Below are 12,352 nucleotides of genomic sequence, written 5' to 3'. Positions count from 1 at the left end.
ATATATTTGACGTGTCAAATCAGCGAAAAAGAAAAGCTCAATAAGCAAAGAAAAATAAAACTATATAATAAAATTCATGGTTATGACTTTTTTGAAGTGAAAGATCAAGTTGTTTTAGCATTTGTTTTTGTATGTATTTTAATTAATTAATTAATTAATTATATGTTACATCTTGAAAAAGAAAAATACATCTATTGTCTATAATTCATTATTTCTGTCTAATTATTAATCTCATCAATTGTAAAAGAGAATATTATAATTGAATTATGTTTTTTATTTTATTTTTTGAGCTGGAATAACCCAAGAAAAGAAGTTATAATTATGGGATTTGACTTGATTTCCTAAATTGGAAAACTGATATGGGGCCGTATGTTTAAAAATAGGAACACTTGCGCTTTCGACGCCCCACAAAACCTTCCCCATGTTATAAAATCCCTTGAATCCCAACTCCGCGCGACAGCCTCCCTCTCCCACCACCTCCCCTGCCTCCACTCCAAAAAAACAATGGGCAGAAGGAAGCACCAGGAACGGGACACCGGCACCACCCAGAACAACATATTTTCTGCTTCTTCCGACATCTTCAAATTCCTTTTCAGCGGCGCCAATCAAACCGCTTCTACCTTCTCCCTTTTCTCCGATAGCAACCCTTTCACAAGAAAACCCGATGACCCAAAATCCAACGAAAACCCCAGCGCCAATGCCGATATTCAAGACCCTAATCTCAACGGTACTGCAATGAAACTAAAAAAGGTGAAAACCCAAAATCCAAATTTGGGTCTTCAGCCCAGAGAAGAGAAAACGTTAAATGAGAGTGGAAGGAAGAGAAAGAAGAGAAAAAGAGATGATCTTGAGAGAGAATATGAGGCTAAGAAGTACGGTCCAGTGGTAAATAATGAGGAAAATGTGGGTGTTGTTGTTGGCGCGAAGAGGAAAAGGGCTGATGATGCGGCGGATGTGCTGGTTTCAAAGGAGAGTGAAGGTTTTGACGATGAGAGGAAGTTATTAAGGACTGTGTTTGTTGGGAATTTGCCTTTGAAGGTGAAGAAGAAGGCACTCATTAAGGAATTTAGTAAGTTTGGGGAGGTTGAGTCTTTGAGGATTCGGTCTATGCCAATTACTGAAGTAGGTGTACTTTGAGTCTGATGATTATGGGGTTTTTTTTCTAGTTGATTGGTATTGTATTTTGATGGATTTCTGCTTGGGCAGTCCAAGATACCCAGGAAGGGAGCTATTTTGTTGAAGAAATTTAATGATAATGCTGATAGGTATGCTGTTGGTTCTCACAGGTGTGTGTTTGTGTTCCATATTCGGATAGTTAGTTTTGATGTCCTTTCTTATATCTTACTTCTGAAATTCTAGAATTGAACCCCGTACTGTTACCCTATTTGCTTATTTTTTATCTGATGAAAAAACCCTAGCAAGTGCTTGTTCCAGTTTACGTGGTTTATTTCAAATTCCTTCCACAATCCACGTTACCTGGCTTTTTCATGTCAGAATCTGGAAAAGAATTAATTAGATGTCCGAGCGCATGAATGATCACTGTGAGGGAAAAAAAAAAGATGCCTTGGCAACCAATTAAAGAGAAACAGGTGAAAAATGTTTACCCTGAGTTATCAGGGCTGGAATCAAATGATGATCCATTTCCAGTGTGTACTTTGTGATATAATTACCATTTCTCAACTTTGAGTTGCATCACTAACAAAAAGCTACATACTGAACGGGTTCTAAGTTTGCCTATAAGGAGCTTCTGTTTAATTAAACTTTGTATTGTGATTTTGGTTGCTCCTTTATATCTGCTTTTATTCATTTTGATTGCAATGTCAATTTTTGATGAAGAATACCGTGTGCTGCAGTGTTCATGCATATATTGTTTTCAACACTGAGCAATCTGCAGAGGCATCTCTCACCCATAATATGGCTGTGGTATGTTTATGTTATGTTGCATTTCTGACAGTTGGCTAATCAACATGATTTTGAGTAAAAAATTATGTTTTTTTTTTAATTATAGGTTGGAGGAAATCACATTCGTGTAGATAGGGCATGCCCACCTCGTAAGAAGTTAAAGGGGGCAGATGCTCCCCTTTATGATAACAAGAGGACAGTTTTTGTTGGTAACCTCCCCTTTGATGTGAAGGTAATCAACTGTCCTGTATTTCTCTATGTGCATTCTGCGTACACTGTGTGGATTTGTTGTTGCCTTATTTTGTTAATCTTATCTTGATATGTATCCTTCATCTGACTGTAGGACGAAGAAATTTATCAGCTTTTCACTGGTATTAAAGATCTTGCATCCAGCATTGAAGCTGTTCGGCTTGTTAGACATCCTCATATAGGTCTGGGAATGGGCACCGCCTATGTGCTGTTTAAAACAAGGGTATGATGCGTTAAAATTAATGCTCATTTTTTATCAATAATTTTATCACTGAAATTTATAGTAACGTGCTTCCCATTGTTTGTTCATGTCCCAACTCTATTTTATCTGATACGCTGTAACCATTGAAATTGATGTTCCGAAGAGCTGTCACTTGTACTCCAAATTTGGAAATTTAAGGTTCCTGTGACACTGTAGTCAATATCTTGGGTTGGGTTTCCATTTAGAATTTAAGTTATATATCATGTCGGATCATTAAATACTTTGATTACATACCATGTTATCAAGAAATAAACCAATTTAAAAAGAATAGAGCACATTTCACATAAGTGCAGAGGTGTGGTCTTCTTTTTTTGTATTTTCTTCTCAGATTTAAGGAGCGGGAAACTATGATTTGCTTAAGCAATGGCTGCAGTGAGTTTTTTGGAAGAGTTTTTAAGTCTAGTCCAGGCATGCATCGTTAGAGCTATAAACCAATACTTGTATGAATGCATAGCTTTGTTGGAGTTCGAAGCTTTGACCTAGAGTTCTTTATTTTTCTTGCTCTGGGAATATGTTTGTGGATGGCATGTTAGACTGAGCAAAGAGCATAGTTGGGCTTGTATTTTCATGCAGCTGTTCTATGATGAGATGCTCGGAAATGAAAGGATGAAATTTACCTGTTTGTGCGGAATTGATTCTTTTGTGCGTGTTGATGTGTTTGGATTCTCTTTTAGCAGTTTAGAATTTTCTTGTTTAAATTATGGTTGCTGAAAGATTCTCACACTGCTTAAATTTTATACCAATGCTTCATTAGTTTGCATAATGTATTCAAAAAATTCCAGTGTCTGTTAATCAGTTCTGATGTGATGGCATGCAGGAAGCTGTAAATTTGGTGATCAAGAAACGAAATTTGAAGCTTCGTGATCGAGAGCTGAGAGCATCTCATGCCAGGCAGGATTCTACGCCATCTAAGAGAAGGAACTCATTTGCAGGAGAGACAGCAAATTTGTCAAACAAGAAGTTGGAAACAGATTCCAGGACTCCTGCTCGCAACAACAGGCCAGATACAAAGGCTGCCAAGTACTATCAGGGCTTGCGTGCTAGCAAATCTGGTATTGAGAAGAAAGTCCATGCACCCGCAAATGCAAAACGCAATGGAACAGCTAAGGTGAAGTCTAAGATTCAAAGAGAAAAGCGTCAGGAGAAAAGACCAGCTGTTGCTCTAAGAAAGGCAAAAGCTACAGCACTCAAGGATGTTGGTGCTTCAGGACCAGCCAGGCAAAAACGCAAGCTAGATAGCCGGACCCCAGACACTTCCAACAGAAAGAAGAAAGCCAGGAAATTTGGGTAGGAAGAGGAAGAAAAAAGCCTTCGTATCATGGGCAATACCTAAAAATAGCAAGGCACCATCTCTTTAAAAAGGGTTATTTTCCCGCGTTAATTCTATTTTACTTCGTATATCCCTGTACAATATTAATCTGCAGTGTCTTTGTGACTAAAATATTTTTTTCGTGCCCGATTTTTTTTTTCTTCTTCATGTGATTTCTTGAACTTGGCTTTTATGCTTGATTTTCACGAATCTTGGAGCGTTTCGAAGGTCGCTAATCGCAAGGATAATATACATCTCCATGGTATGTTTGGCCTTATTCTATCCTGTCATGTAAAGATTTTTGTGGGAAAAGTGCGCTAGAGGGCCCTTGGCTGCAGCTTTTACAGTTTGAGCGATGCATTTGTGTTTTTTAAATAAACATTTTAAATTAATATTTTATTAATATTTTAATGCATTATATTAAAAATTAAAAATATATTTATAAATAATTAAAAATAATTTCTATCTTATTTTTAAATATGCTCTTTAGGTTGAGAGTTGATGGACAAAACTTAAGCTCTAGCCTTAAAGAAGTTCGCTCAAATGTCAGATTAACTAATTTTAAAGAATGAGGAAAAAAATTAAGAAATATATTATCCCAAAACAGCCACAATTAACACATTATTAATAGCATTGTTCACCATGCAAACTTTTTTTCTTGGTCCTGCAATTTTTTTCTCATTTTTATTTTAGTTTTCAAACTTTATTTTCATTCAATTTATCCCTTAAAATTTATTTTTTCATAGTCATAAAGTTTTTTGCTCTCTTTATATTGTATGTTATCACATAGATGTGGGATGTCGTTCGAGGAACAATTTTGTATAACTTAATTTCTAATTATTCTAAAAACAACATTGAAGGAACAAAGTACAAAGTTGACATAAAAAAATTCTTTTTTTCATGTTTACTGTTCAAAAGATATGCAAGAATAAACTTTAATCCTTGAACTTTTTTCTATCTTTAATCTCTTATGTTTTTTGGATTTTTCATTTTAACATCAATTTAGAATAGATTTTAATCCTTGAACTTTGATTTTTATTTTTGATTTTAATTATTTTTTATTTTTGCTCTTGGGTGATCAAATTCTGATTGTTAATAACTTTGATTTTTATGTTCATAAATTTGTTTTTAAGAGATGAACTTAATAGAGTTGGTTTCCACTTAATTATACTAGAGAAAGTAGATTGAAATATGAATTTTTTAAAATTTCATTTGGTTATTAGTTTTCAGATCGATCATAATTTTTTTTTATCAAAAAACTCTAAAAATACAGGTCGGTAATAATAGCAATTTTATTGAATAAAAAGAAATTGACTCGCAGGACAATTGAAAATAGCAAAAGAAATAAAAATTTAGAAAAAAAATAATAAATAAAAAGAAAAAGTAAAAGCTCCTCAAAGACATATCATCACTCCTCCCTGGACATTACTTTATCACTAGAAAGAGTTTATCAAGATAGCTCAAACATCACCACGATAGGCTCCATGTCAATGCCGATAAAGCAGAAGAGAAAGGCAAAAAGCTTACACGCGTCACGCCTGAAAGGAGGGGAAGCCAAGACAAATAAAACCCTCCCATGGAAGCCACTGTATGACCATGTCATGATGTCTCATGTGAGACCCGAAAGATGCAGGGATAATTATTATTATTATTATTATTATCATTATTATTATTATATATAATGCAAAGGCTGGAACAAAGTTATTAATATTTTTACTTTGAAGGCAAATTTGTTATTTAACTATTAAAAAAATTTAAAATGACAATAAAACCCCTAGAACCCAAGCATAGAAAGTTTTGCTTTCAAGGTCGAGTAAGTAGATTTTACGTGCTGAAGACAAGTGTAAAGACCTTCTTGCCCCCAGTCAAATTGTACATGACTTTTACCATTTGAAAAAGATCATTCTATTCAAATCTGAATCCTGGCAAGAATAAACTTTAATCCTTGAACTTTTCTTGCCCCCAGTCAAATTGTATATGACTTTTACCATTTGAAAAAGATCATTTTACCCCTCGTGCAAGGCTTAATGATTCTATCATCACTTCACTATTATAATTCATAAATATTTACCTCACGAGGGCTCCGGTGTTGACAGTGAGCACTTGTAGATTTCTTGTAATCCTTTTGGATATTTATTTCAAATACTTTCAGTTTTTATACAATAAACAACATAGCTAAAACAAGATTTTTTTTATTAAAAGAAATATATTAATAAGAAATGAGAATTTATACTATAAAAAATATATTTTGAATTAATTTAATTATAACTTTTCTTTAAAAAATCTAATTTTATTGTCATATAATTAATAAAAGAGATTGTAGAGAACCTCACAACACAGTATCAAATATCTAATATCTAGTATATTTTTCCTCTTTTCGCTTTAATTTTTATTTAACACTAATAACTTTTTTATAATTTATTAACTTGTATAATTTTTATTCTATTTCATTAAATACACCGATCAACCTTTTCATTTAATCTATTTCATTAATTGCACATATCAACTTTTAAATTTACAATTAAAATTCTTTGTGATGGCAGAAAACACTTTCATAAAGCCTCCACATTCATAAACAGTAAAGTTACGCTCAGTTTATCCTTAAAAATCATTTCAGAAACTCTTCACATGCTTTCAGTCATGTAATTACAGAATAATAATATTTCACTGTCATTTTTTATTCTATGAAAAGCAAACTTACATTTATTGTAATCTAAAAAACCTTCCATACACATTAACTTATTTCAAGAAACTTTTTACGTACAATTAAATTACTCCATTAATTTTAATTCTTTGTCAACTTACATCAATATATACTTGATATATCATTCACATTTTTAATGATCAGAAACAAATATCATTCTATTCAAATCCTGAATCTTACATACAGCTGAAATAAACAGCCATACCATGATATTCTTATTATCCGAGTGAAATAATGATGGATTATCTGAATAGATGATACAAATTTCAAATTTGAGAACCTGATAAGAAGAACAGATATATCTGTAAGTTACCTTAGCAAACAAAAGCACATGCAGGATTTCAAATTTAAGAGGGCATTTAAAAAATCTTAAGAGAGATCGAAACCTTTTAGAAAGAGTGAACATATTATAAAATCTTCAAAAGCTTTGTTTCTTTTTTTTTCTTTCCTTTCGTTTTGGCTTTAACTTGAAAACAACATTTTCCGCTTAAAGAATTGGACAGCACCGACTGGCATAAACCCTGCAACAGGCGAGAACTTTTTGTAAAAACTACAGCATGTCTTGCAGAAAAAATGCACTTATGTTTGAGATTGATGACTTTTTTTTCTAGGCATTCATATTATACAGGTTATCACCAACCCCACACCTCTAATCCAAATAACCCCAACAGGAAAATGAACATGTGCAAGTCAGACATCCTCCCAAGATCATCTCTGTCATCTGCAGCATTCACAAAGGAACCCACGGGCAGGGACAGCTGTGTATTGCATTTAGCTGCTATACAGAAACAACATGGCACCGCAATGGCTGGCTAGGTGACTGAAGACGCATGTACAACAAGTGTTTATGGAACATTACTGTGATTTACTCTTGCTCATTAATGTAGGGGTAATTGAGATGATCCCGATAAGGAACAGAGTGGCAATGGAGTTGAAGTCATAAAGGTCCCCTATCGATTGCAATTCTCCAAGTGCTATTCCAGCCTGCAAGTTAACCAGGCATCCGATATATTTAGAAAGCAGCAATGGCATATAAGTTTTTCATTAATGACATTCTACCTTTCAAAATTCATACACACTTTGCCGGGAAGCTTCGCACCAACTCCTACCCAATTACCCTACATTGCATTTGATATTTAAAACTTAAAGACCTCTTAGACTGGGGTATGTTTCGTAGAACATCATGAATGTGATCTACATTACATTGAATCTCAAGGAGCGTCAGACCATGAACTTCATGTGATCCTAACATGTAAATTATGCATTTTACAATGGCATTCACTGCAGACATTCAATAATGCACCAAAATTTATATATATAAACCTATACTCTGCGAGTAAAATACCTTAACAGTGACATAAGCAGCAGGAATAAGTCCAATCAAGGTTGCCAGGAAGAAAATGTGATAAGGAACATCAACTATTGGTGAAGCAACATTTATAAATGTATTTGGCAAAGTTGGGGTTAGTCGTAAGAAAAGCATGTAGTTCAGCAATCCTCCTCTTCTTCTAGCCACCTGATAGTGAAAAGAAACAATTTTATCACAATTTTCCATCAAATATAAACAAATGATAAACAGGAGTCGTGGTTCACCTGCTCTTGGAAGAAACTAAGCTTGTCAGGCCACAAACTAAAGACAAGAGGCCGTCCAATTAGTTTTGACAGAAAATAGCAAGAAGAAGCACCAGCAGTGGCTGTGAACACCACCAAAGCTACACCTTTAAGTACTCCAAAAAGTGCCCCAGCAAGCAATGACATAAAAACAGTCCCGGGGATCATAAAGGTCTGCATGAAAATGTAGACCACACAGTACCCCACCAGGACTTGTGCGGTGTAGTCAATTGTATAGGTCTCAAGGTGATCCCTGCAAAATAGCATCCACATCATACTATAAACATAAGGCCAGGAAACATGGAATTCCAGTAATCTGAAGAAAAGTAAATGCGATGAGTAAGTCAAAGGAAAAATAAATATTATCTTTCGATATGAAAAAATGACACAGCCAGTGCAGATTTCCAGTAATATTTTAACCAAGCCTTGGCGCCTTTAGAAAGCATGGGATGTACCACAGAGGTTGAGGTTTCAAAGACTCGTTTACCCCAGGTGAACAGCCATGTCAAGAACATTACAAACAAAATCCAACAATACTTCTCATCAGCTCAAGTTCCTAAATAATAGATATTATACAAATTCTAAGCTTTGGCCCAACATGCAAAGCAACAGAAGTTCATAAGTAGACAAGCTGCATATGAAGGTCTGAATGTGATGAACCTTCCACAAATCCCGATTTGAATAATCCGACTGGGTTGTATCCACATGACAAATTATACCCCTTTTTCATATCAAGCCAAGCAAGGCAATACCTTGATACAGGCAAGTGGGGAAAAATCCCCATTTCACTTATAAAGCATGGATCTTGATTTTGCTTTCGATTTTGTTTTCATGGCAAGAACACGATTGGTAAAACAAAGTCAGCTCTGCCTGTAATTTCAGAATTCAGACCCCAAATGCAATGAGTAGAACAAAACAAATGAAATTAAATAATTTAAAATGTAAAGCAATTTTCTTTTTAACCCTAAAAAAATATGAAAATGTTAAAACAATTCCAGGCAACAGCAAAGGTAGATATCAATTAAAATGAAAAATAAAGAGAAAGAAAACCTGAGGATTTGAAGATCTTCGAGGGTACGAGGAAGCTTGAGGAAACTATAATCAGATGCAGGCATGGTTAGGTAAACACCCAAAAGACACAAAACGAATCCCAACACAACAGAGGAAGCAGCACCGACTTCCCAAAAGCTCAAAGGAAATCTGGATCCCACATTCCCTCCTTTCCCCTTCATCTCTCACCGACTCCCTTCTTTTCTTTTGCTTTCTCTCTCTTTTGATTTTAATTTTTTTAATTTGAGAGATGGAGGGAGGGAGGGAGGGAGGAAAGGAAGGGAAGGTTTAAATGAGTTGATGCTGCTTTGCTTTTAGGACACTCCTTTCCTTTTTGTGTGTTTGAGTTAAGGTTATCTCTCTGCCTGGAGTTCTTATCTATTGACATTGAAAGAGAGACAGAGGGCAAAGAATATTCGTTGGCGAGAGAAAACAAGGGACTGTTTGGAAACGTTTTTGAAATTATTGAACAAATTTTAAAAAAACAAAATTACTTTCCTATATTTTATATTATTTTGATATTTTAATATTAAAAATAATTTTTAAAAAATAAAAAAATTATTTTAAACCACGATTATTACTCTGAATAGTAAAAAAAAATTTCTGTGGAAATCTCACATTTAAAATTAACTTTAAATCCCAAAAGTTACGAGGATCCAGCTAAAAACTGAAAAAATAAAAATAAAAACATTGCACATTTGTTGTTTGTCTGTCGACAGTCGTCGTTTTTTGTCTGTCGACAGTCGTCGCTGGTCCCGTCCACCGCGGTTCTTTTTGGGCGTCTATTCGCGCGCGCGGGGGCGAGCGTGTGAGAGAGAGGTCGGTGGTAAATGGTAATGCCACTGATCATGGCGTCTCCTCTTTTGTAAGGCGGACACAAAAAAAAAATTAACTGAAAAAAAAAATCCGGTCCATACTTTTATAGAAATTTCTTGGTTGTCTTGTTAAATTAGTTTCGTCAGCAAATTTTATAACCTCTTAATTCATTTTTTTTTTCTAACTTAGAATTTAAAATTAAACTATATTGAAATTAATTTAATATCAGACAATTAACTTAATAAGTTTAAAAATAATATAAATAATGGATAAAAATATAATTTGGCTTTAAAAATTTAAAATAATATCTTTTTTTTAAATATTGAAATAATAAAATATTGAATCAATTCAAGTTTTATAATTTAACTCGTTAAATTCACAATTTAGATCATGAACTTATATATATCTAATATTTTATCTTTAAACTATTTTGATTCAATTATATGATAACAAAAATAAATACTTGTAGAATTAAGTACAAACCAATATCTGAATATTTGTTTGAGATTACAATAACTTTATAAAAAATAAATCATGAATATCAATTAAAAATCAATCAAATTAAACATTACAAGATAAAATTTTTAAAAAGTCAATAAAAACTCAAGGGACTCAATTACTTAGGCCTTTACAATGAAGTCGCCTACCAACCTTGGTCTATATATCTAGATCTTTTTGAAAAACAAATTAACAATAGGTAACTTGATGTTTAATTCATATTTTTTTATAAAAAAAATAAGAAACAATATGTCACCTATTTACCTAAATTTCGGTTACAAAAGGATAGCTAGAAAATCAAAGCTAAGTATGGATTTCTTTCACCTAGTTTGATCAAAAAAACATTTAATAAACATTCTTGGCATATGAAAAAATCAATCTTTCAACTCAAACTTCCTTAAGCTGCTTTAAAAAAAAATGAAACAAAAAAAGATTTTTTTTTAATCTTTCAACTCAAACTTCCTTAAGCTGCCTTAAAAAAAATAAAATGAAACAAAAAAAGGTTTTTTTTCTCTAATTTGATTTATCTTTTCAAGCAAATTGAAGGTCTAAAACTAACTCTATATAACTCATTTTATTGAACGAAACACGTCGACATTAAAATTAGGTTTTTTTTTAATCAGAATGTGATCAATTGATGACTTTCTATCTTTGTCTTTATAATCAGATAATTTTTTATTTTTTTCTTAAACTTTAAGAATAAAAAATAAACAAAATAAACTTTTAAATAAAAATAATAATAAAAACCACAGGGATCGAAAAGAAAGATAAAGAAAAATAAATGAACAAAAAAATATCATTTTTTATTGGCCACAAAGTCTTAAACTTATAAATAAAAAAAATGTTAAAGTAATTTTATTATTAATTATAAATTAGTTATTTGGTTTAGAGAAACAAATTAATTTTATTTCTTTATTATGAAAACTAATTCAACAGTACTATGGTTTTTAACTGTCAATAAAATAATCCATTGATGTTACTGTAATAAAATAAAATTAGAGATAAATCATTCTCATTTAGATCTCATTTGTTTTAATGAAAAGTAGTTTTTTTTATAAAAAAAAATAGTATACATGAAAAGTAAATTTTGGAAAAATAAATTATTTTTTAATATTTAATAATATTATGAAAAATAAGTTAGAAAATATATTACAGTGTTTAAATATGTCATGAAGCATAAGATAAAAAATAACTTATTAATATTTTATTTATTTATTCAAGTTTATTAAAATAATAAGGACCAAAATTTTTTCAAGTTTATTAAAAGAATAAGGACCAAACATGAAAGATGAAGAAGCTAAATGAAGATAAAATTAAAAAAAAATTCAATTTAATAAATTATTTTAAAGAAAACAAACAACAATAAAAAAAACAAGGACTAGGTCCACTTTATAAAAAATGATAAAATTAAAAAAAAATAATTTTATAAATTATTTCAGATAAAATAAATTAAAATTAAAATAATTAGGATTGAATTTTATAGATAAAAAATTAATTAAGAAAATAAAAAAATAAATAGCAATAAAAAGAATAAAAACCAGAGTTAATATAAAAATCAAATCAAATAAAATTTTAAGGACAATTTAAAAAATCAAAAAAATAATTTAAAATAAAATATATAGCAATCAAAATATGAGCGATCAAATTTGATATAAATCAATAAATAACAATATATTGTTTACAACTTCTGAAAATTGTATTTCATCCATAATAAAATGAAAATATTTTTCTTAAAACCATATTAATTTTTTTTACTAGAAAGTATTTTTATTGATAAATTTTTTTAATAATAAAAAAATTTAGAAAATAATTTTTAAAAAACTAATTTTCATAAAAAACAAGATTTTAAATTATTTTAATTTAAAAAATACCTTTTCCAGGCTCTATAATAGAACGAGAGGTACACTTCTTCCTCTCTTAATTATCTCCATACCGCCCCCCCCCCCTTCCG

The 12,352-nt window shown here is 31.6% G+C and overlaps 2 protein-coding genes across 2 annotated transcripts; one reads left to right on the top strand and one right to left on the bottom strand.

Moving 5' to 3' along the window:
- Window positions 1–382: 382 nt before the first annotated feature.
- On the top strand, window positions 383–3,949 carry LOC105128264 (RNA-binding protein 34-like). Its single transcript, XM_011029858.1, has 6 exons — window positions 383–1,122; window positions 1,207–1,265; window positions 1,854–1,923; window positions 2,009–2,134; window positions 2,246–2,374; window positions 3,231–3,949. Exons 1-6 carry the CDS (start codon window positions 505–507, stop codon window positions 3,702–3,704), a joined length of 1,476 nt encoding a protein of 491 aa, XP_011028160.1. The 5' UTR covers window positions 383–504; the 3' UTR covers window positions 3,705–3,949.
- Window positions 3,950–6,913: 2,964 nt separating this feature from the next.
- LOC105128263 (uncharacterized membrane protein At4g09580-like) lies at window positions 6,914–9,510 on the bottom strand. Its single transcript, XM_011029857.1, has 4 exons — window positions 9,088–9,510; window positions 8,020–8,290; window positions 7,772–7,942; window positions 6,914–7,410 (listed from the first exon to the last, which is right to left on the bottom strand). The coding sequence occupies exons 1-4, from the start codon at window positions 9,267–9,269 to the stop codon at window positions 7,282–7,284; spliced, it is 753 nt and encodes a 250-aa protein (XP_011028159.1). The 5' UTR covers window positions 9,270–9,510; the 3' UTR covers window positions 6,914–7,281.
- Window positions 9,511–12,352: the final 2,842 nt, after the last annotated feature.

Source organism: Populus euphratica, unplaced genomic scaffold, assembly GCF_000495115.2.
Source record: "Populus euphratica unplaced genomic scaffold, PopEup_1.0 scaffold49.1, whole genome shotgun sequence".
Classification (NCBI taxonomy): domain Eukaryota; kingdom Viridiplantae; phylum Streptophyta; class Magnoliopsida; order Malpighiales; family Salicaceae; genus Populus; species Populus euphratica.
This window is presented reverse-complemented; position numbering and strand designations above follow the sequence as displayed.